Source organism: Paramisgurnus dabryanus, chromosome 21 (assembly GCF_030506205.2).
Source record: "Paramisgurnus dabryanus chromosome 21, PD_genome_1.1, whole genome shotgun sequence".
Taxonomy (NCBI): domain Eukaryota; kingdom Metazoa; phylum Chordata; class Actinopteri; order Cypriniformes; family Cobitidae; genus Paramisgurnus; species Paramisgurnus dabryanus.
In genome coordinates, this window is record NC_133357.1 from 29,346,256 (window position 1) to 29,370,954 (window position 24,699).

Sequence of the window (24,699 nt, forward strand, 5' to 3'; positions counted from 1 at the left end):
GAGCGAGAGTGGGAGGAGTCAGGAGTGATGATGTTACTGCGCGCTGAGGTCAAAGTGCTGCAAACTAATATAGTTCTCATTTTTTTTATTTGTGTTAATTTGTCTAAATTGAGGTAAGAACATAGTAAAATATTGTAAAAACGGTGATTATTCTAATCAATGATAAAATTGATAATCCAGTACATCTAGCATTGCCTAATGTTTCTGCACTTTCTCTATCTTTCAGTTTCATGTTTAGGCAGCGATGTAGGAATGGGTAAGACTTTCTTAGACTTTTAATGATTTTTATAAATTTCTTTAAATGCATTAAAAATGAGAATTAAAAATCTTCTTTTATTATCAGTGCTGTATAGAGGAAGAAGATAATGATCAGATGAGTGTAGTCCACACAATGAGGTATGGACAGTAAAATACACATCCCTCTCAGTAAAGTCATTATATTAAAACCCCAGATGAACCTTTCATGTGAGTGTCATATCACAGGTCTCTTTCATAACTGTGTGAGAAAAATGGCCCTCTTTAACTCTTAAACTTTCTTGCTAATCATAAAAATTTACAAAAACTATTGCAGTATTTTTTAAGTGTTTATAGTATGCTAAATGTATTTGTATTCCCTTAATTTGAATGTTTTTACTACATTTCACACTACAGATAATTAATTATAGCATGTCAAAATTGACATTTTATAGGCCTGAGCAACAATGTGCAGTTTTTGGGGGTGTCTTATAAAATGCAAATGAGCTGATAAAATGCAAACACTGATCGCAATGATGGTGGTTTGTTGAAATAAACATGCTTCATCAGTCAGTGTTCTTTACTTTAATGTTTTAAATTAATTAATTAATATTACTAATTATTTGTCTTTAAAACACAACTTTGGTTTAGTTTCGATGAAGGGGTACTTGAGCCTTACTGATAGGGCTGTGGGGGTACTTCAGGCTAAAAAGGTTGGGAACCACTGCCCTAGGACAAGATTGAAAACCACTGGTGTAGAGTGCTTACACATGTGCTTTGGACTACATCAAAACATGTGTCTCTGACAGAAAGTTGAACTACACCCTCATAAGGCGGAATCTGTGAGCGGTTATGCATGGGGCGTAATCAATGTGACATCACATTGATGGGGGATCCCCAACAGCCTGTTTTGTGTGACTGTTGTGATTTGAAGTAGATTACACGAAGAATAGATGGATTTAAGAATAGATGGATTTAAGAATAGATGGATTTAACACGCATTTAAGTCAGTCCTTGTCCGGGAAACCATTTCTATATGTTTTCTCATTTACTGTAAATCAATATAAATATTGAATCGAATCACGTTCTCAGATGTTTAGATACCTCTTGTGAACAATGCGCCGCATTGCGCCGGGTGTAAGATAGAGACCCTTGTTCACGAAAAGGAATGTTTTTATTTAAGTATGTGCTTTAAAGTGCTATTGTCAGGTATTTTATTGAATAAAATGTATTCAACAATATGTCAATGGTTATGTGCTGTTTGTGTAAGACGGTCTAAACATTATATGGGTTGGAAGATAAGTTGGAATAAAGTTGAAATTAATCTTTACAATGCTTCCTCAAATACGTTCCACTTGGCTCATTTAAATGGTAAATGGTAAATGGACTGCATTTATATAGCGCTTTTAACAGACCTATGGCCATTAAAAGCGCTTTACAATTAGCCTCACATTCACCCATTCACTCCCACATTCATACACCGACAGCGGTGTCAGCCATGAAGGCGCCAGCCAGCTCGTCGGGAGCAGCTGGGGTTAGGTGTCTTGCTCAAGGACACCTCGACACTTGGTCCGTTGGAGCTGGGGATTGAACCACCAACCTTCCGGTTTGTAGACAACCTACATGAACCACTGGCCCACTGCCGTTTTAAAGAGCTGAACAATATATCTTGTTGTGACGAAGTGTATATTTTGTGGGATCAAAGTGCTGTGTGAATGGGGTTTTAAGGTCCATATAATTTAAACTCCATTTTGTGTTGTCGAAAATTTCATTAGTTTCGCCTCCTGCACTCCGGGCTGTGACACAAGGTAAATGCAATTTTAAGGCTAAAAAACCAATTGTTTAATTAAAAGGCACCAGAACACAAGAAAATGGCATCTACTCCAGTAAATTTTGGACTCACCAACATTTATTTGACTTCTGACTCCCACGCTTCTGTATGATTTAGTTTCGCCCCTGTGATATTGGGTTAGCAGTGGGGTTTAATTGTTTTTTCATAATAATTGTACATATTTGTACAATTCACTTTGTGTAAATTCATACAGTTAGCTAACTTGGCAAATACATACTTATTCCTGTGAGATCAGGCTGACTATACACTCATATGAAATGTGAAGTCATTTGATTTCACCAATAGACGTTGCAATTTTATACAAAAAACGAAAGCGAACTTTAATGACATTATCAAGGAAAGTGGAATGTTGGGAGATTCCATGTTGTTACGGTATGCAGGTCATCATAATAAGTTAAAGGGTTACTCCCTTTTTTTTAATTCCTGATATTTGATCACCCCAATGTCTTAACTAATGACGTCTGCAACTGCACTGTGTGCAGCGTCTGCCACCAGAATAAAGAAATGTAACACGATCAAAACACTACGAAAATGGCGATAATCTCCGAAAAGTGACAAGGATGCAGCACAGAATTGATAATATTGTGCATATTAAACAGATTAAAAGTCAAATAACCGATTAATGGACGCTTCTTTGATTTTGAGGTTGCATGCAAACGTGATTTTGCATTACGTAAGGTTCACATCACACTGCTGGTGCAAGTCGAGAAGTTGTGGTTTAAAACTGCATATTTTTAATTGTTCTTGCCGAAAATGACAATCGTTTCGCTAGATAAGATCCTTATGCCCCGGTTGGGTTTGTTTAGAGCAATTCGAAGCTGCAAACTGCAATTTTTAGCTCCATTTAAACTGTAAACTGCTGAGGTCTAATAAAGCCTATTAAGCCTATTATTCATGTGGGTGAATAAATTATTTGTATTTTTTTCAAGAAAGTGGAATAATCCTTTAACACCAGTGGCCCATTGTTGGTCATGCTGTACATTGAGGTCCTCTCTAACTTTAGGGGTTGGTTTTTATTTTGATGTCTCTCTAAGCATTTATCTTACACGTGGCTTGAAACTTATTTTCTATGCAGATTAATGGCTTTAAAAAAACATCCATATAAGGCAGAAATGTGGGTCTGCAAGTTGAATACCATTAATAACAATAGACAAACAACCCCCTATACACACACTCTGTGTATTCAGCTCTACACATTGAGAAAGCATTTGTTCTGAGACCCAGTTTCCAAAACAAACACAGTTTCCACATCACGCTCATCTCAAAGCTAAAAGCTCCTGACAATGTTATCTGCCTCTTTAACAGGTCAAGTCTACTGTTCTCAGCCTTTGTTGTCTACATGAATAAAGTGCAATAGAAAAAGAAACACATCTCTCCCATGCCACACATGTGATCCTTTACATGGTAACTTTGAGAAATGAGAAGTGTGGGGATGTTTTACACAACATTTTCTTATGGGTAAATCACGTGGCACACGGTACTGTACAGCAGAGTTTTAGTGTGTTGTTTAAAGTCTAAATACACCTTTTATACAATTTATTTCTCCTGTTTGTCTCATCCTTTTAACACAATTTTTATCGCACACAGTCAAATCTGACCGATAAGGCTGATTGTTACAAGGCCATATGCAAGGAGGTGTAAAAGCTCCTGAATTATCTGAGATTGACACCTGAGGAAACAAAGACTTATATAATAAGCCACATAATGAGACTTTCAGGCAGGAATGTTTGAAGGAACTACAAGGAAGACTGTGAGGAATGTAATTCTTTAGCAAAAGAAATGTACTTTTGTGGTTAATTTAAAATATAGCTAAAAATATAGTCCAAACATATAAGGGTCAAGGCATTTTGAGAACACGGTCGTATTTTTATAACAAATAAAAAAGGTTTTAATGGGACGTACACACCAAACTCATACAAAGTCAATGCAAGATGGGAATATACGCGAACTCGCACTGGCTTAGCGAGTCACGAGCAAGCAACATGCACAAAACATTATCTCACTATCTCTGGATAACTTATCATTCACTACATGTTTGTGTCATTAACATTATATGCACTTATGCCACAATTGCCAACAAAACACAGACATGCAATTTAACTTACCACCTGCAACTCGGATGCTTTATCACTGGGACTGAACCTTTGCCCATGTTTAGAATGAGGAATCAAACTCTTTAACTGTGTTAAGTCAGAATGAAATACCGTTAAACACCATGTTTTCAAGATTACTAATACTAGCCTTTACGCAGGTGAGGTTTTTTCAGGGTTGGAGCTAAACTCTGCAGGTCTGTGGCTCTCTAGGACCGAACTTATAGCCTTGCAAATGCACCGTCTGTTTTCCGATTCTTCATAAATGAAATCTTTAGAGACCCCTTGCAACAATTTGTCATAGCATCATTGATGATACAGGTGCATCTCAAAAAATATCATGGAAAAGTACTTTTTTGTACTTTAATTCAAAAAAGCAAACCTTTGTATATCGTCACCTTCCTAAACTAATTGCCTAAGTCATTTTTTTTTCAGGTTTCTCAGAAAACACAAATAAATGGAACTAACTTCAGAGATTGAGTAGATTTGTGTTCTCAATGTCTTTTGACTTAGGCAAAATAAAACAGCCTAAAACATTTTTGTCAAAAAACGATATGCAAGATTCCTTTCACACAAACTAAAATATTTTAAGACCCTTTTTGTTTTGATTCTGATGACTACAACTTACAGTTTAGGAAAAAACAAATTCAGTACTTTCCATGATATTAAAATTTTTTGAGATGCGCATATTCTGATATGGTCTAAAGCAGAACACATACAGCATGTTAAGACTGTCCTAACAAAAACAACTATACATTAACTCTTTTGCCAACATTGATGAGTTATCTCACCAATTATGAGTTAATATTTACCTGATAAATATGTTTTTTTGACGAATTTCCATGAAAAGATGTAATACTGCTTTTATCCACTATAAAAGTCTGATCTCTAATATGAATTCCTTTTTAAAAAACGCAATCTTTAAGCTTTATTCTCAAAATGTTGTATTTTTGAAGAGAAATATCTATGAATATACAATGAAAGTTTTTCCCCGTTTTGTTTGTTTACTGTTTGTTTAAAAGCAGAGGGTCTGTTATTTCATTTGATATATTTGTATGTTTATATATTTATAGAAGAAACATTTTCCTGCAAGGAATATTGTGAAACTTTTTTGAAAATCACAAAAATGCTGGTGGGCAACTTAAAAAAAAGGCTGGCGGCGAATGAGTTAAAGCTGAAACTATACTAAAAAAGTGCAAATTAAATAAGACAGGCACCACAGCTCCTTCCATAATGACCAACGCAATCTGAGAGCTGATGCTCCTCGGGGGAATTGGAGGACATAAAAGGAAGGGTTGCAAGAAATTTTGAAACACCTGGTATTGTGTGACTGCTAGTTGATGGTTTCAAGTTGTCTTTTATTTCCTCCAGCAAATTAAAAATAACATGACTTGACAAACAATATTTTGTTCCTCTGGCATTCCAAATAAATTAATGTGTAAAAAATCATCTCTCTTCTACAATGCGCTCTTTGTGATGCCTCCTCCTAGCAGCAACAATTGCAGCCATTTTAAGCACAAAATTATTTAAGACATGCTTTTTCTGTGTTAAATAGTGGCGCAAATAACCTTAATTTCTCAAGTGCAAACATTAGTAAATCATGTTGCGTGAATCATTTAAATACCTCCATAAATATTGCATCTGAAATGGAAACTTCTAGAAATGCATAGGCAATAAGGTCAGTTGCAAAAATAACTAGATCACATCTTTACAGTGCTAATTATCCACTGCACATCTTTAGTAAATCCTGACAGTCGTTATTTAATGCCAATATGATGGTAAATTTGGCCCTGTGATCACTTAATGGCAATTTACCAGTAATTTATAGTTTAATTTACTCAATAAGGATTAGAGGAGACTACATCTGCGCCTGTAGCAACCCGGTTGAAATAAAGAAATTAACTCTTGCACTGATGTTGGCATCTGACTTTTTTTCTGTTTTATTACAATGCATCATATCTTCACAACACTTTCTTAAGTCCACAACATCATATACAAACATCTAACATAGAAAAGATAAAATCACTTTTACAACAAGTTAATACTTATAAGCAAGCACAAAGACTATACAAGAATGCACAAATACACCTTTGTGCCTCTTTCAACCAGCTACTAAGGCCAAAAACCCCAAAATAACACAAAAATAACATAAACAGTATGATAGACTAATCAGGCAACTTTTATTACTTTTTAGATGGCAAAACTACACTTGATAACTGGAATAAACATATAAATAATATCTAGAAAGTATAACAGGGCGGCAGTGGCTCAGTGGTTCACGTAGGTTGTCTACAAACCGGAAGGTTGTTGGTTCAATCCTGGCTCCACCTGACCAAGTGTCAAGGTGTCCTTGAGCGAGACACCTAACCCCAGTTGCTCCCGAAGAGCTGGATGGTGCTTTGCATGGCTGACACCACCGTCGGTGTATGAATGTGTGAGTGAAGGGGTGAATGTGAGGCAAATTGTAAAGCGCATTGGATGGCCATAGGTCTGTTAAAGCACTATATAAATGCAATCCATTTACCATTTAAATGTTTTAAGACTGATTTCTGAAAACCACTGAAATAACCAGAGTTTGTTTACATGCCTATTCCCTAGATATAGAAAGTAAGCCATTTGTTCAGTGCAGGTTCATATACAATATTGCAGTGTGTGGCGTATTGTCTGAGCACTGACAATCTTATCTTCTGCAACCTGCAAAGCAATGTTGGCAGCACTCAAGCCAGATTCTGACCCTGACACACAACACATGGACTCAACTTTTTGATTGACCCTTGCGTGTCCTGTTCCGAGTGGAAACAGTCTTGGAAAACCTCTGTATGACTCTGGCCACTGTACTGTTTCAGGTTGTTACTCATTTTCTCATAGCCTAGGCCATCTTTGTGGAGAGCAACAATTTTAATCCTCAAAGAGTGGTTTGCCATGAGGTGCCATGTTCAACATCCAGTGGTCAGTATGAGGTAATTGTACTGAAAGCAACACATTTGATAAGCTCTAATAGAAGTTAAACAAATTTGTGTGGTCCTGGCAAGCAAATAAAACATGAACATGATGAATAGGACATGTGGCTTTGCATGGTTAAACGATATACATCTATCATCACTTAGGATATATACACTTTTGTAACCAGCTATTTTACAATAATAAGTAGGCCTTAGTCAAACGGGTTGGTGCACATGTTCGGGTTGCGGTGAGATTTTGGCATTTTCTTGTGGTCTTGTGTATGGCAGAAAATAGTATGCCATACAGAACCGTTTGCCACTGAACCTGCATTAACAACGACAGTGGGGATTCTGGCCTTAGTCAAACGGGTTGGCATGTAGGGTCAGGTTGTGGTGAGATTGTGGTTGTAGAGATCGAGGTTAGCTCATGTCATGGGTTTATGCACTGAGTTACGAGAAAGGAGCAACCTCAGGAGATGGAAGGGCTAAAGAACAGTGTGGCAGAGGGTCACTCAATTGACCATTCCACAAAGTCTCATCTGTGCCTCAAGTTTGTTTAAGGGATATCAACATCAAGTCCTATACAACAAATCTGATCATCTGGTGAATCAGTGACTGCTGTGAAAGGGCAGCTGGTAACAAGGGAAAGACCTTGCGACCACATGGAAAGACAGCTGACAGGAGGGAACAGACCCCAACGGGGCTGCCATGGGCTACTTAACTGTGGCGGCAGGACCCAGCACAAGAGGTGTATGGGTCCCACCCAGACATAGCTACGAAAAGTCCTAAGAAGAAAACACAGATTACGAGATTGATGATCAGCATACCTGAGGCTCCGACAGCTACTGCAGGATGTAAGCTCCAGAACTGCCTTTTTTGTTGGACAAAAGTTACTTCCACCCAAAGCCTGAAAATACACGAGGGCAAAAAAGGGTGCCTAAATATGGGTCAACAGGGAAGCTGCATTGACAGCTACTTTCTGAGAAGCAGGCCGAGTAAGTCGACAGAAGTTCAGCAGCAGGACACACACCACAGTCTGCAGGACATCAACACCCCGGCCCTAGATGAGGAACAGCATCGCACAAGAACCCAACCCATCACGACCAACAGCAGAAAAGAAGATTCAGGGGCGAAGACCATTAGTCAAGTGGCCCAAAGCTGCAACAAGACGATGTGGAAGGAGGCCAACACCAATCTCTACAACATACTGGAAGGGATCAGAGGCACAGCCATGAAAAAGTTGGAAAGGATGGGCGATCTTTTCTATGTCTACAGGGTGGAACGATTTGGAGTGATCAAAGACAAACAAGCTACTCGTTCAATCCCCACCAAGTCCAGATGGCAGACGGAGATGGATTGCCTAGTAGAATGAGATTCAGGGCAGGCTTGCAACACTGAGGAGAGACCACATTGGCGAGGAACCCATCCCAACAAAGAGCAAATAGAGCAGCTTAAGAAAGGAGATAGCCAGTGGCCTGGAGAACATTGACAGAACCCTGCTTTAAGGCAAGCTGAAGCTCTGGTGCATACAGTATGGACTACATCCACATCTCCTGTGACCACTAACCCTCTATGAAGTCCCGCTTTCAATGGTGGAAAAGCTGGAGAGATTGGTCAGCTCATATGTAAGGAAGTGGCTTGGCCTTCCCAGGTGCTCAGCAGTATTGTTATTTATGGCAAAGGAATGCTACTCCTGCCCATTACCAGTCTGGTAGAGGAGTACAAGTGTGCCAAAGTCAGACTGGAGATGATGCTACTGGATTCATGCGATCCATTTGTAGCCCAAGCTGCCCCCATATTGGCAAGCGGAAGGAAGTGGACCCTGTTGGCTGCAACTGAGCAGGCAAAGGCAGCACTCAGACATAAGGACATTGTGGGCCAAATGCAAGAGGGGAGGAGTGGTCTTGGTCTTGGGGCCAGTACACCAGTGTGGAGCAAGGCCTCTCCATCTCAGAGATGCAAGATAGTGGTACAGGAGGTACTTTGGGAAGAGGGAGCAAGAAGGTGTGCTCAAGCTGTGGCACTGGCAAAGCAAGGGCAGTGGATGGCATGGGAAGGAGTGGAGAAGAGGAAGATCTCCTGGAAAGAGCTGTGTGAGATGGAGCCATTCAGGCCAAGCTTTACCATCAGGGCTGCTTAGGATTTCCTTCCTTCTCCCGCAAACCTAAGCCAATGGTATGCAGAGGACCCCACATGCCCTTTATGCCCAAGTCTAGCATCACTGAAGCACATCTTAGTGGGATGCAAGGCCAGCCTCACCCAAGGCCGTTACACCTGGCGGCACAACCAGGTGCTCAAGTGTCTATCTGCGGTGCTGAAAAATTGACGGACAAGTGTGAATGCCCTTCCTCCCACATCATCCCAGTGCCAGCCAACACCATTTGTTCGGGAGGGTGAGGGTCAAGCCAACCTCACCACCATAAGATCAGACTCTGGTCAGCTGGACAGAGCATAGGACTGGAAGCTGTTGGCAGACTTGAATGAACCTGGGACGCTGGGATTCACTGCTGAACCCTCTGGAGGTGTCATAGGCCTATCAGTGAAACACCCAGTAAGGAGGGCGCCCCCTTGACAACCCAAAGGGTGCCATCACTCAATTGACCATCCTACGGAGTCTCAACGATGCCTCAGGTAAGTATTAAGGGATATCAACATCAAGTCCTATAACAATAGACCGGTGTTGTTGGGTAATTGCAGTAGGTAGTTTGCCACAGTTTGCCACTGAACCTGCATTAACGATGACAGTGGGGCCTCTGGCCTTAGTCAAAAGGGTTGGCCTGTAGGGTCGGGTTGTGGTGAGATTGTGGTGTTAGAGATCGAGGTTAGGTCATGTCAAGGGTTTATGCACTGAATTACGAGAAAGGAGCAACCTCAGGAGATGGAAGGGTTAAGGAACAGTGTGGCAGAGGGTCACTCAATTGACCATCCCACAGAGTCTCATCGGTGCCTCAAATATGCATTAAGGGATATTAACATCAAGTCCTATACAACAAATCTTTATGTAAAGTTATTTTTTCAGGGGATATTAAATATATACAACTGTACAAGGAGCAAGTTGACAACTTTCATCTCAATAGTATTGTCCCTTGAGAAGATATACCAAATGTAAATTCTTGTGAAAGGGCAAAAAGTTAAAAGTAACATAATGACCAATGTATGGTAGTTCATACTTGAACTGTGTCTTCTCCCAGCAGGCATATGACCGACCTTCAGCGTTGAAATATGGTTGAAATAATGTCAGTTCTTGTTTCAACGTTGAAACAATGTTGATACAATAGTTAATGCTAAACAGTTGCAAATTGTTAATAAAAGCTTAAAAATCAACGTTGAAGTTTGGTTGAAATATCTTCAGTTATTTGTTCAACATTGATTAAATTTGCAAAATCAAAAGGTAATTCAGGTAAATCAACGTTGAAATGACGGCTGGGCTGTATTTAATAATATAATCAGGTCTAATTTAACTCCCACCCCTCTCTCCATCCCTCTCCAGTCATTCTTTCATATCATGTCATTCCTGAGGGAGTTGAGCAAGCAGGGATGATCTTTACTGATTGGCTCTTTTCACAACACAGGTGTTCCTCTTCTATAGCTCAAAAGAACCCAAAACACCTTTTGTGTCTGACTCCCTTGTAAGCCAATAATTGTAATATTGCCATCATTGTCAAAGATGAGAGTGCTGGACACACTACAGGGTGTTTTGGTTTTGGCAACTTTAACACAGGTAGATTGATAATTCTGTATAGATAATTAAGCTGTATACACATAACTTTTCGTTGTATGCAAATATTAAATGCAAGTTTTTACATATAATTGATTGTTTTGACAGATATGGAGCACTCAAGCACAAGGTAAGTTTTCCTCTCCATAGTTGTGGTAGTTTATTTTTGTTTAAGTGTCTTTTCACATTTCAGATATGTTGGTTGTGTAATTTAAAAAAGAAAAAGTTCATTTAATACAGTAAACATCATATATGTATTATGTGTGTGTATTTAATATATTGAATATTTATACATTAATACCAATGTAACTATTTTATTCATCATCACTTGATGTTAATAGTCCAGCATTTGAGAACGAACTTGTGTTCATCATTTGGTCAATATCACAAACTTTTCACCATTTCAATAGTGATCAAGATAAAATGTTTAATCATAAACATAATCATAAACAAGTGTTTATTTATCCTCCAACCTTCTCGATTAGATTTGGAATGTCTCTACAGTGTGTATGTATTTTTATGAGTGACTGCTTGTTTTCAGATTGCAACATAATTTCCATAACATCTCCCACGGCTTCATCGCTGCTGATACAATGGAACAGACTCCTGGGTTTAACAAATTATTTTTTGGACCTTCGGGTAGTGAACGACACCACGATCAGCCCAACGGTGGTGGTGATCCCCGAGAATGTATCGGTGAAAGAGGTTTTTGGTTTGAGAACTGGGACATTGTATACCGTCACGCTTAAAGGTTTTCTCTATTACACTGTGAGGTGTGTCGACGTGAAAATAGCAAGAACAGGTATTTGCCATTTACCAATTTTGCCATGTTCTTTTTTATGTACGCTACCTTGACAAAGATGACTTGTTTTGCTGAAACGTTGGCAACTAATAAATTATGCTTCAGTGAGTGTGCAGTTCGGTAATAACTGGGTAATGTTATGGTAATATATATGTAATTTTATTGTAATATTATTTTCAACAACATATAACAAGTTATTACTGTGTAATATCCAGACAATTACTGTGCTGTTTACAGACAATAACCATGTTATTATGCCTTAACACTTAGAACTAACCATGTACTTACCAACATTTACTCCTCCATAACACCAGCAGGCTGGTGTAATTGCACAAATAATACTTTACAATAAGTTAATCCTGAACATTTATCATTTCAGTAAGTACATATTCACGTTACTGTTTATTATGCCTTTAAATCAACACAATTGCAATTATTATTGTCTGAAAACTTCCCAGTAATCGTCTGGATATTGCACAGTAATTACTTACATAATATTAACATAAAATTACATATATATTATCATAACATTACCCAGTTATTACTGATCTGTAAAGTGTTAACATTTTTTTCTTTATTGAGTTTGTTCCTTTAACAGTGCACCTCCAAAAAGTGTGTGTTTAATTTACATTATTATTTTTAACTGTACTCTGTAAAAAGTGCAAATTTGGATCAAGTTAAATTACTTCAATTGGCAACACCTGAGAAATGTTATTTTTCACCTAAATTTTAAGTTGAAAAAGCTTACAATTTTTTAGGTGTTAACAATTGAAGTTGAACCAACTTTTCACTTTTTACAGAATATCCAACGCTATCTCGCGATAATTTGTACATATTTTACGAGTTGGCTAATTTGTATTAATTCAAACGACCACATTCATAAGTTTTGGTACGGTTTGCCTTGACCCATGTGACGTTAAGGTTAGGTGCGGGGTTAGGGGTTCGATTTCGTTGTTGTTGTTGTTTTTTCATGAGAATCGTACACTTTTGCACGATTATCTTCCTATGTATTGATACGAATTAGCCAACTTGTAAAATATGTACGATTTTTTTTGTGATATCAGGCTGGTATATCCATGACAAATACTGAAAAATTTTGATTTCTGTACAAATCTATAAAGTCAGTGAATAGACAATAGATACCCTATCATCAAAATAAAAACTCAAATATGATACCACCAAACCTTTTTCCAGACAACATCAATAAATCGTGCACAGATGATATGATAACAATCCTCTTTTGCTTTTGTTTAGCACCGGGCACATCTCAGCTAACAATTTCAAAGGCAATATCCAGTACATCCATCAGGCTAGAATGGGAGTGGGTGCAAACAGCAACACAATACTACTTGCTGATAAATTCAACGTTGGCAGGAGACAAGTACAACTTGTCTTTTACAACTAATAACACAGTGGTCAAAAATCTTCGGCCACAAACCACCTACGACTTTTACGTGGTCACGGCCAACTCCGGAGGTCTAGGGGCAAGAAGCACAGTGCGAACCATCACTACATGTGAGTGAACCTCAAAGCTATCATTTTGACGTATAAGCCTGAAAAATGGAAAAAGTTATCATTAACTAATTGTAGTAAGCATTAACCCATCTGTGTCTTAACGGACAGTGATACAGCCTCCGGCGGTGATCACAGAACAACAGACGGGCACGCAGTCTGTCCACATCAGTTGGCAAGCTGTGGAAAAGGTTCTGGTCTATCAAGTCACAGTCAGAAATCTCAGCAGTACAATATTTTCGAACCGTGTGTTCACTACCACGCTGGACCTGTATAACATCACCCCCTGTTCCTCATTCCAAGTCTCGATATCTTCGGTTAATGCTTTATTGGAAGCTGGAGAACCAAGGGATGTGAACTATTCAACAAATAGTAAGCAAGACACTATTATTGACTTAATGGGAATATTTGTATGAATATATAAGTTAAGCCTTTATATCACACAAAAAGTTTAACATGTTTCTTTCTCGGCTAGTTCTGAGTGCAGTGACGGCAATCTCAGTGGACTACAGGTGCGTTACATCATCTGCAGTGGTGTCGTGGGCAGCCGTGTTGGGTGCCACCGCTTACAGGGCCGTTGCCGTAAGCCACAACGGTACGGTTCTATCCTGCACCTCCAGCCGTCCACAGTGCCAACTCAGTAATCTGTTGTGTGATGAGAATTATGAGGTGCATGTCACTGCCATGTCAAACAACTGCCAGAGCACTGAAGGCAATTCCACATACTTCCAAACAGGTGAGATGTTGAGATATCTCTGACCGCTTTCTTCTTGTCTACTATTGACAAATTTGTTATTTTGCTACTATTGACAAAAGACTTTAATTGAGTTGTATTGGCGTGTATAGTGGAGGTAATCTTTACCAGGAAACAGCATTTTGCTGCCTTTGTACTATATACTGGGTTTTTATACTTTACACTATAGATTGTCTCTGCCCTCTTTTATCCCAACATTTTACAGACACCTGATCCATAACACACTCCCTGGAGTTGTCACGCTGTCCCTGGAGACAGCATTGTCCCTGCTGGGTTATTTTGTATTCAGCAAATGTTCTTTTCTGTTATGTTGACCTATTTCAAAGAGATTTGTGTTGTTAGAAAAGAGCCAGGTCATAGTTTGGGTGGGGAACCAGAAATCTTTGATGATTTGATAGCTGCCTATTTGTTCTATGAAAGGAATTATGCTTTTATAGTCGCTAAGCATTTTGATTGTTAAATCACAGAATAAGGCACATTATAATAGGCACTGACAATGCCACTTATTCATTGTCAAATGGTAATGACATTTTAAATGGTTTATCTTAATCTTTGGCCATAACATACTCTATACAAGTACACAAGCACTAACACCAATTCTTGGCTGACTTGGTCGAGGTGTGCAGACTTGTACATGCATTCTTGCATTACTGTTATAGCTAAATAAATACTCAAGGTCTGCCAATAAACAGAATAGAAAATAGGAAAAGAAAAATGATTCACATAAGATCATTTACTTCACCCTTGTTTATAATTCGTAAAATGTCTAAAGTGGACTATCGAAATAAAGTGTTGCCACGCTGTACAAAGATTAAAAGTGCACACATTGAAAAAAGATAGTTGTGTATTAATTAAAGCAACACTATGTAGTTTCCATGTAAAAATGACTTACAGCTCCCCCGTGTGGTTGAAAAGCGCAACAGTGCCTGGTATCAGACACTCTTCTGCAGGCAGGGGGAGGGGCGGAGCTGTGTTTCCTACCCTCCACCGCCACTTTCAGAGTGTGCTTGTAGCAGCTAGGAGGCTGCTCAGGTTGCAGCAACAGTACAATTTGTCCAGTTAAAAGTTGTTCTATCAATGAAATAATTTTAGAGACATTATTTAAAGGTAAAAAACGACATAGTGTTGCTTTAATCTAAATTGCGGTAAGAACACAGCAAAATATTGAAAACCGGTGGCATTTTCCTTAAAAAAATAAAAAACAGAATGGGAAGCTGTGCATGGTGTTTATTTAGGGGGGGTGATACTAAAATAAAATAAAATATATTTAGAATGGGACATTATTTAATTTGTGCCCCAAATCCAACCAGTCACTCGTATGTGCACTAGGGGTTCAATATTCTAAGTTTCCCTCCTCATAGCAGAGAACAGAAGTTATGCAGATAACAATTTATTTGACCAATATTTATTATGATGATACAAATTGTGGTCATGTATTATTTAGGCCTTCAGTTGTTCCTGATTTCAGAATTCAAATTTCATATCAAATCGAAACATAATATTCATCTGTGAAAATGACAAATGCCACTGGGTCTGTGCTTTGTTCCACTGTTTTTAAGACTTTCAGGAAATATGGGACCTTTGCGTAACTCCCAAAATGAAAGTTTCACACCAGAGCTATCCCAGGTCAGGTTTGGTTTTCTTGAAGTGGGTATTGTGTGTTCTCATGCAGGGATCTGCTACCCAAAACCTCTTCCTCTTTGCACAGTCTCTAGAGAAGAATCTGAGTTGTGTAGTCTTTGTTGTCTGTGTTGTGTAGTCACACATTCTTTTCAGAGCAGCAAGGATCACGATAACAATATGCTAAAACCCATTACAGAAACTAATACGATCAGATCAGGAGATTAAAAACACTAGAGACAAGCATTTTGCTTTCTATTGCTTGCTTTTATTGGATTACTTTCATTCTTACCTAACCAAACATTAACCCTTCTGTATTCACGTACAGGTCCCTGTCCACCGACAGATCTGATGCTGTACAGGGAGTGCAGCAGTAACGTCATTGTCTTCTCATGGTCTCCCAACAACTTCTCAGCCTATTACTTTGCTCAGGCTGTGGACTCCACAGGAAAGGTTATGGAATGCATGACCACAGAGAGTTCCTGCTTCTTCACCGACACCGTCTGCGGACGCCATTACAACTTCACGATCTACGGGTCTTCTGCGTCAGTCAGCGAGCAGTGTAACAGTGCACTCAGTCCAGTGATGAACATAAGCACTGGTAAACCTTTGCATGTTCTGTTTGTGTAGTATATTGTGTTGTGGGATATGTGAATGTGAATCCAAAATCGCATACTGTGGCAGAACGTCCTGAATTAGATGAAGTACCCACTCAAAACGGTACGTTTCATATAGTATAAATATGGGTAGTGTGAATGAAATTCGGACGTACTACATCCACCATGTCATAACACATAACACACAAGTCGTTACCTTGGATGATTTTCAACAAGCGCAGTTTAACCACAAGGAACAACTGTTTCCCCTATGTATTTGCATTTGAATAGAGCCGCGTTACCACTCCAACATTTTTTATGCGACAACGCCTGTCCTTCTTCTTCTTCGTTGGTTGACTCTTCTCCCGATGGCTCACGGGATGGTAAAGTGTGCATGAAGTGCACCTTCAAAATCTTTTTGCCTACTGTTTTTTGAGTCCTACGAATTTGGACATTCTGCTCGCACACCGATTTTCGCCTACTATTTAGTATAGAAGTAGGAGATTTTGGACGCAGCTTAACTGTGTGTGTTTCTGGATATTTTGGAATATGAATAGAAAGAAAAATTAAAAAATGCTGGTTCAGGCCAAGATCTCCTAAAACTTAAATGAGAAGCTAAGTAAGCCATGCGCATAGGATGGTAACATTGTTCTAGCCTTGCTAAGAGACAGGAAGTAATCTAAAATTTGTGTCCCCAAAATATTAGAATTTATATTACAATAAACCCATAGACATTATTTTTGTGACATTAATATCTTACCCATTAGCACCCTGCCAGCCAACATACATGGATACATCAACGAACTGTCAGACGGATGTTCTTACCAGCAATTGGGATGCTTCAAATGGAGCGCTGCAGTACAGGGTGGACGCCTTTGGTAACCGTGGAAACTACAGCCACTATGTGTGTAACTCAGTAACACAGAGCTGTAATATCTCGGGCATACAGTGTGGGGAGAGTCTTACCATGCTGATCACTGCTATGGATGATGAATGCAGCAGTTCTCTGGCTATCGGACAGGTGGCACAGACTAGTGAGTGAAAGCACCTACTATGTTTTTAAAGCAGAGAAACCCAGAGCACAGTAGATTATGCTTAAGTAAATGCCCTAAATTGATAAACCAAGAGTCTTGCAGCTTGTAGTCCATGTGTGTTGAGATTGAATATCTGTATGCTAGTATGGTCCTAAAAGAATAAAAAAATATACAGCACCAAATACATTAATGACTCATTTTGCACTCATGTTATGTTTTGTAGCTCCCTGTGCACCTCATAATTTGTCTATGCTGACGGACTGCGGTTCAGATTCCATTACTCTGATGTGGGAAATGGCATTCGGGGCTTTATTCTACATTGCAACTGCAACAGATGAACTCGGGAACACTTACACTTGTACCTCAATAGAAATACGTTGCCAAATCACTGGTCTCCGCTGTGGAGCCACATATAGCGCCTTTGTGATCGCATCCAACATGAAATGCAACAGCTCTATTAGTAACACCATCATTACAAAAACAGGTATGACACACACAGATGTACCCCAGTGAAATTGTCTTGATGCCTCGTGACTAAATTCCTGCCCTATCTCACAGCTCCTTGTCCCCCTGGGGATGTACAAGCTGTCCTGGACTGTCAGGCGAACCAGGCGCTGGTGAGCTGGATGGGGTCTCAGGATATGATATCATTCACTGCCACCATAGAGGACCAGGTCGGTGGGCTTCTAAGCTGTAGCACCACTGCCAACAGCTGTCGTATTCCCAACCTAACGTGCGGCCAGGTTTACGCAGTCAGCGTAACGCACTATGATGGAATCTGTCCTAGTATGCCTTCAGGTGCTATACAACTGAAATCCGGTAAGAAATAAGTCTCCATGGTGCATACATTAATGATATCCGAAGTTGTGTCCTGCATAGACTTACATTTAAGATGGCACGTCATTCTACCAAAGCTGCTAGCTACTTCCTGAACACCTTCCCCTTGTTGACATGTATCAAAACCTTTAATGATAAAAGAGACACTCACGTTCACAAAATACATGCAAGTCACTCCCTTAACAGTATCTGGCAAACGTGAGCGTCTCTTTTACCATAAACCCTTTAGACGCTTCTACAGCAGGCACTTATTTTGACAAGACACGTAATGCACACAGGATCTATCGAGGCGCAAATCACATATTTTGAAATTACGAGCAACACACATGACGGGCTAAATACATGTTGTGACGAACTTCGCATCGAGCACCCTCGAAAAAAGAAGTCAGCAGCCGCCACTGATGCATACACAACAGTCGAACGCACAGCCTTGCAATGCATACTTCACTTGACTCTAATGCATACATAGGCTGTGGACACATTAAAACAACTCGGGCCTATAGCGGTCCGTAAGAAGCAGTTAAGTAGGACTAAAGCAGGGGTGCCCAAACTTGGTCCTGCAGAGGTTAGGGCAAACCCTAATCAAACACACCCTAATGTACATCGACTTTTGTCATTGGCCGGGGATCTAACAAAAACTTTCACATGCCTTTATGCTGCTGGATGATAATCTAAATAAAAATGGTATCTCTTCAGTTCCGTGTGGACCAGCACAAGTCCATGCTGAGGTGCAGTGTCCATCAGGAGTGTTGTCCATGAGCTGGAACAGGACAGAAGACGCTGGAGGTTACACCACTAGCATTGTGTCTGTGAGCACTGGAGAGCAGGTTTACTGTAACTCTACCGAACCGTTCTGCAGCGTGAGCGCCCTCCAGTGCGGCGAGTCCTACTCTGTACAGGTCAGGTCCTACAATGGCACCTGTCTGAGCATGCCGACTGAATCTCTGGTGATCAAAGAGGGTGAGACAGCGATTAATGCACAAAAACAGCTGTTATACACTGCTTTTTGAGAGGTTTCCTAACACTTTACGTCTTCCCCACTAGTGCCGTGTGTGCCCACTGACGTGATTCTTAAACGGATGTGTGCTAACAGCTCAGTTGAGGTCTCGTGGAATGGCAACTATGGTGCTCAATCCTATGTGGCCATTGCCGTGGATGACAGTGGGAACAGCTCAAAATGCTATTCTAACACAACCACATGTAGCTTCACTAACCCGCGGTGTAGCAGTGTTTATTTCATCAGGGTGCGGGCTGTGAACAATAACTGCTCCAGTCTGGAAAGTCAGAACGTCACCCTGCACACAGGTAAGTTAATGAATGTAATAAATGAACTTTAATGTATGATTCTTCTGAAAAATGTTTGTGACTCACTAATCTGCAAAGAAGAGGTTTGGCAGTGAAACTCTGGGGTGGACTTGAAGTCATAATACAACATTTGAAACTTTTGACTGTGCCAAAATTTTTAATTAACAACGTGATATAAGCAAGCTGCAATGAAGAATGTTGGCCAATGATTTACATAATACTTAAAAATATATATACTGCATAGACAAGAACCATAAATTTTTTCTGTATGCAACTACATAAGATGCACTCGACCCACATACTTATTTTTTACCCTTCCCCTCTCTTTCATTTAACAGTTCCTTGTCCACCAACAAATGTTCAGAGTAGTCTGAATTGTAGCACTAACTCTATTAGCGTGTCATGGGATGCCAGTATTAGCGCTGTGTCATATAGAGGCAGAGCTGTAGGTGAAGATGGGCACAGCGTGACATGTGATGTCAGCTCTCCAGCATGCCAGTTAAATGACCTGCACTGTGGACAGGTGTATGTGATTACCATAATATCATCTGATGGTACCTGTGACAGCCCAAACAGTCAGGAGCACAGACATAAGACAGGTAACACTTGAAAAGAGATCTGTTAAGTTCTTTTAGTGCTTTTTCTCCTGTGTTTGTGTATCTCCTTTGTTTCTCTCCATAAATGTTTGTCAATTACCAAAGAAAATAACTTGTTTTGAGAACATACTTTCTTATGTTTTAAGAAAGTATACATGTATATAAATTACATTTACTGTACCACACTGTAAACAACCTTTCGAAAGAATAGACACAAGCTTTAAAGAGCCAGTAAGATGCCAATTTTAAGCTTCCTATCACTGTTTATAAGTCCCTGACAACAGGTTTAAAAGCATGCAAGGTCAACAAAACACTGTCATTTTCTCAAAATATAAATTTAATATTACCCCATTTCTCAGAGATCCCCAAACGAGTAAAGCCGTTCAATGAATCAGTCTGCCTAAACCCCACCTTTCGGTAGCCTACTCTGCTCTGTCTCCACACAGTCCAACAATAGTGCAACATCCATTGACCTAGTGCTAACATGACTTACTGAGAAGACATTATCGACATCAATACACATCATTCATCATTATTCCAAGCGATAAAAAGGACGACAGACACTAACAATTTTACACTCATTTAAGAAAGTATGTAAGCCCTGCTGAAAAAAACAGCATCAAACCAGCATGGACCAGCATGGGAATTATGCTGGTCTATGCTGGTTTGATGCTGGTTTAGCTGGTGGTCACCAGCATACCAGCACCAATACACAACATATGCTGGTCTTGCTGGTATGACCAGCATGGGATGCTGGTGCTAATGCTGGTATGGTGCTGGTTTAGCTGGTGCTAATGCTGGTGCTTATGCTGGTTTAGCTGGTGTTCACTAGCAAACCAGCACCAAAACACAACATATGCTGGTCTTGCTGGTAGGGATGGGTACCGAAACCCGGTATTAAACTTGCCCCGGGGCTAAATTATTAAAGACCGTAGTATCAGTAAGATCTGACGCTATCGGTTCTGCTTTCGGTCCTGGAGAAAAAGATAAAAATAAATGTTCTATGTATTCTTGAATAATAATGTTTTCGTGCACATTTTGTCTCACCAAACATTTCTAATTTGAGATAATATTAAGATGTTTGTCTGTGAGATCTGCGAGATCTCTCATGCGCGCCGCGGAGGCTGTCTGTCACACTCACACACACAACGACGAGCGGCGCATGCATACGCATAACAGCAGGAAAACTCCCGCTTAATAACAAGACTGACAATGGCGGATAGAGCAAAACGTTCAAAAGTGCGGTTATACTTTACTAGAGTTGATGCAGACAACGCTCGTTGTCATACAGGTAGTGCAACAAGATGTTTGCATGTAAGGGCGGAAACACAAGCAATTGTCAAAGCATCTTTTAAAAGTGCATTACGTGCAGACAGAAACTGTGTCCCAATTCAAGGGCTGCGACCATCTAAGCATACGACCTTAAAAGGTGAGCACTCGGTCTGTCAAGGTGGCAGCCTGAGAAGTCCGCGAAGAGAACTGAAATAAGACGGTCTTATCCTCGGAGGACCCATAATTTGCGTCACCTGCTGCACGCGCCCACCGCGCCTGTCAGGCATGTACTGTATGCTAACATCATGTTGAATCAACGTTGTTCACGTCATTTAAAATAAATGTACAATATCCCTAATTGGTTACCTTACGTTGAAATTCTGTTGACTTCTTTTGGAAGAAATGACGTTATGCATTCAACATATTTTCTACTTGTTTTAAAATCCCAAATAAAGAAAATTCAGTATGTAAACATTTATTTGGCTAAATGCACAGCACTTCAAGTTAGTTTACAAAATAGCCTACAGATAAATATCCTATTTAAAGTATTATTTTCTGCAGCTTTCATGCTGGTGCATTAACAAATATATGTATATTATTTAGAAATGATATCCAAAAATTTATTTGTAATAATGAAATGCAGACACATAATTAACTTAATCATGTGAACATAGGTTCATGATCAAATGTTAACATTGGCCAAAGTACCGATAAGAATACCGTTAAAGTACCGGACCGTTAAGCAGTAACAGTAAGAGTAGTAATACCGTTAAAATCTTAACGATACCCATCCCTACTTGCTGGTATGCTGTTTTTTCAGCAGGGAGCTTGGGCCATAGCAAAACCGTAAGTGCAACATGCGTTTGCCGCTTGCTAGCGCAACTTTCTATCAAGACATTAAGAGTAAACACCGACACCATACACATCATTCATCATTAGTCCAAGTTATAAAAACACTGACAGACACTTACATTTTTACACATATTTAAGCAAGTATGTAAGCTAACCGGGCCACAGTTTAACTGCAACATGCATTGCTAGCGTGGCTTCCTGCAGGGGAAAATAAACATATAATGTAATAATCATACTTACAAGTTGTGGTTAGAAGACGTTTTTCAAATAAGGTGGGTACTGTACCATTTTTCATTGCCAAATGTTTAGTAAATCCCTCCTTGAAAAAGTCATTTTAACCACTAATTCTTCACATCTTCACCCTTTGGTGGTAAAAACAACACAAACTTGCCTTTAAGCTTAAAACACAGTATCTTCTCGACATGATGTTTACACACTAACTTGCTGAAGTGGAAATGGTCAAGGATTTCCTTATACCCACTAAAAATAGCGCGAGAATGCGTAACAGCATGGTTTTGTGACATTTTAAAACTTTTAGTCATAATATAGATGTGAAGCACTGACCATTAGCATGCTACACTTGCCACTTTAGCGGGTTGAAATACATATTAGGCAATATACTTCCTCAGGGCCGATTTTTGCTATGGGCAATGTGGGCGAACGCCCAGGGCGCAATCTACGTGAGGGCGCACGAGCGCATTCAAAAAAAAAAAAAAAAAAAAAACATCAAAGCGGTTTTTTAGACTAACGCTCATTTCCATGTCAAGTTAGTGCTGAGAGTCATACACAGGTTGTGTGCGTGTCAGAAACGAAGAGGCACGGGAGAAAGGGGCGGGCCAACTTGCAACTCCAAACCGCTCGCCTTATAGGGGGCGAGCGAGGGATAGACTGATCCCAGGCCAGAGGCCACACAACACAAACTGCTGCGTCTGCTTCCACATAAATTGTATTTTTCATTCCTAAAATTAACATAGACCCATATACCTACGAACATGTTATCAATTGGATTTTGTGAAAAAAAAATCTGTAGAGTCATCTACGTGACTCACGTCACGTGACACCGGTTGATTGACGGGCGAACGGATGTTGTTGGCAAAATGTAATGCAAAGTTAATGATGTCGAGTCTTCATCATCATCATTCCATGGATCGAATTAAAAGACCAAAGAAGCCATAAGTTGCCCAGATCAGAAAAAGAAGAAAAGAAGATGAGGAAAAATTATAAAGATAAAGGTATGCCGATTTATGAGTGACGACGTGAGTGAAAGTAGGAAATAGGCTAACGTTATTTATATTAGCCTGCTCGCCCTCTTGCTAATATGTTGCTATTAGCCACAGAACACGACAGTTTTTTTTTGTTTTAGTTTTGCTGAACTAGCAACTATTAGAATTGAGGCACCATGTCATGCAACTAAATTCACCCATAGGCAACACACAGTCTAGTTTGTGTTTGCAACACAACAAGTGCAAACTCACACAGACCTCCTGACTGTGTCCTTTTTTATTGCTATATACGCTATATGTGAACTTAAATAACTTCTAATATAAATTGACATGCCATTTTGTAAGCTACACAGTGATAGCATTTTAAATAATTTGTAGTGTATGCTTAGCATTTGTTAACATCCTATAAACTAATAAAATATGTGTTATGGTCATTTTAATTGGGTAACTGATGCGTGATGTAAGTGTATCTAACTTACATATTGTATATTAATTGTAAATTCAGGGGCACTTCTGAAATATTTTGGAGTTAGAGCACCCACTGGCAAAAATGAGGAGTCAGATACTTCCACAGCAGCCATGGCCAACAGACATGTGTGTTTGTGTGTGTGTGTGTGTGTGTGTGTGTGTGTGTGTGTGTACTGTATTACATTTATTTATCTTGTTTTTCTCTGTTCTTGTTACCTTTTTGTATTTAAGATTATATATAATAAAATAATACGTGTTGGTGGCGGGATTTGGGGGTAAAAAAAATTTCTGGGGGCGGCGAAGGGATGGTTCGCCCAGGGCGTAAATCTAGCCAGGACCGCCACTGTACTTCCTGCCGAACTGCGCGATCCGATCGGCGTATGAATTTCTATGAAATCAAATTACTATAGTGACGCGAAAGTGACTGGGGAGCAGACTGGTGTGGCGCCACAGGCGAGTGACAGTAAAGCACCGCGAGAGCGACTCCAGTTATCACATGGAGAAATCTGCTTTGAATCGCTCTCGCGGTACTTTGATATCACCAAGAGGTCTGCTTAGCGCCAAATGAAGTCGAACCTGCAGTGTAGGTGCTCACGCGACACTGAGAAGTGAACGAGTGAAGCAGTGCTGCAACATAAAATCCATAGAGCCTACAACGCACATGTGAGTACAACATTTAAATCATCAGTCCAGTTTATTACTTTATCTGGAGGTAAGGCTCCAAATGCAATAAAATAAGCCCGTGATTATATCCTGATGGTTTTTAGCTGCCTTCAGTTCCTCTGCATGTTTGCTTGTGCTTCACAGTGTTAAACGTTCCTTCTCTGTGTTCATTTATATATCTGCGTTCAAGATCATCTTGACAAGATGTATATGATCTTAAACTTCTGTGAGGAAATTCATGTCTGCGTTGATCTTCAGTTTAGACTTGCAAATATTAGACTACATGATGGTCTTGTAATAATAATGAAGTATAAGCCTATTTTCATTTT

The 24,699-nt window shown here is 39.7% G+C and overlaps 2 protein-coding genes and 1 long non-coding RNA gene across 3 annotated transcripts; all 3 read left to right on the forward strand.

Moving 5' to 3' along the window:
- The first annotated feature begins 10,791 nt into the window (after positions 1-10,791).
- Positions 10,792-13,055, forward strand: LOC141281349 (uncharacterized). The gene is made up of 4 exons (XR_012335620.1): positions 10,792-10,839; positions 10,945-10,966; positions 11,378-11,638; positions 12,893-13,055. It is a non-coding gene; the product is annotated as an uncharacterized lncRNA (long non-coding RNA).
- Positions 13,056-13,198: 143 nt separating this feature from the next.
- LOC135772803 (fibronectin type III domain-containing protein 7-like) lies at positions 13,199-17,162 on the forward strand. Its single transcript, XM_073812981.1, has 5 exons — positions 13,199-13,207; positions 13,270-13,522; positions 13,626-13,886; positions 15,853-16,125; positions 16,888-17,162. Exons 1-5 carry the CDS (start codon positions 13,199-13,201, stop codon positions 17,160-17,162), a joined length of 1,071 nt encoding a protein of 356 aa, XP_073669082.1.
- Positions 17,163-18,644: 1,482 nt separating this feature from the next.
- Positions 18,645-20,313, forward strand: LOC135775999 (fibronectin type III domain-containing protein 7-like). The gene is made up of 4 exons (XM_065286621.1): positions 18,645-18,951; positions 19,036-19,296; positions 19,635-19,895; positions 20,252-20,313. Exons 1-4 carry the CDS (start codon positions 18,645-18,647, stop codon positions 20,311-20,313), a joined length of 891 nt encoding a protein of 296 aa, XP_065142693.1.
- Positions 20,314-24,699: the final 4,386 nt, after the last annotated feature.

What these genes read in the sequence shown, in the direction of transcription:
- LOC135772803 (XM_073812981.1), top strand. An exon ending in TGTGAACTATTCAACAAATA is followed by an intron (nt 13,523 to 13,625) that starts GTAAGCAAGACA and finishes TTTCTCGGCTAG; the next exon opens with TTCTGAGTGCAGTGACGGCA. An exon ending in AGTGATGAACATAAGCACTG is followed by an intron (nt 16,126 to 16,887) that starts GTAAACCTTTGC and finishes CTTACCCATTAG; the next exon opens with CACCCTGCCAGCCAACATAC.
- LOC135775999 (XM_065286621.1), top strand. Translation starts at nt 18,645, where the DNA reads ATGCTGCTGGATGATAATCTAAATAAAAATGGTATCTCTTCAGTTCCG. An exon ending in GAACGTCACCCTGCACACAG is followed by an intron (nt 19,297 to 19,634) that starts GTAAGTTAATGA and finishes TTCATTTAACAG; the next exon opens with TTCCTTGTCCACCAACAAAT. An exon ending in GGAGCACAGACATAAGACAG is followed by an intron (nt 19,896 to 20,251) that starts GTAACACTTGAA and finishes CCCATTTCTCAG; the next exon opens with AGATCCCCAAACGAGTAAAG.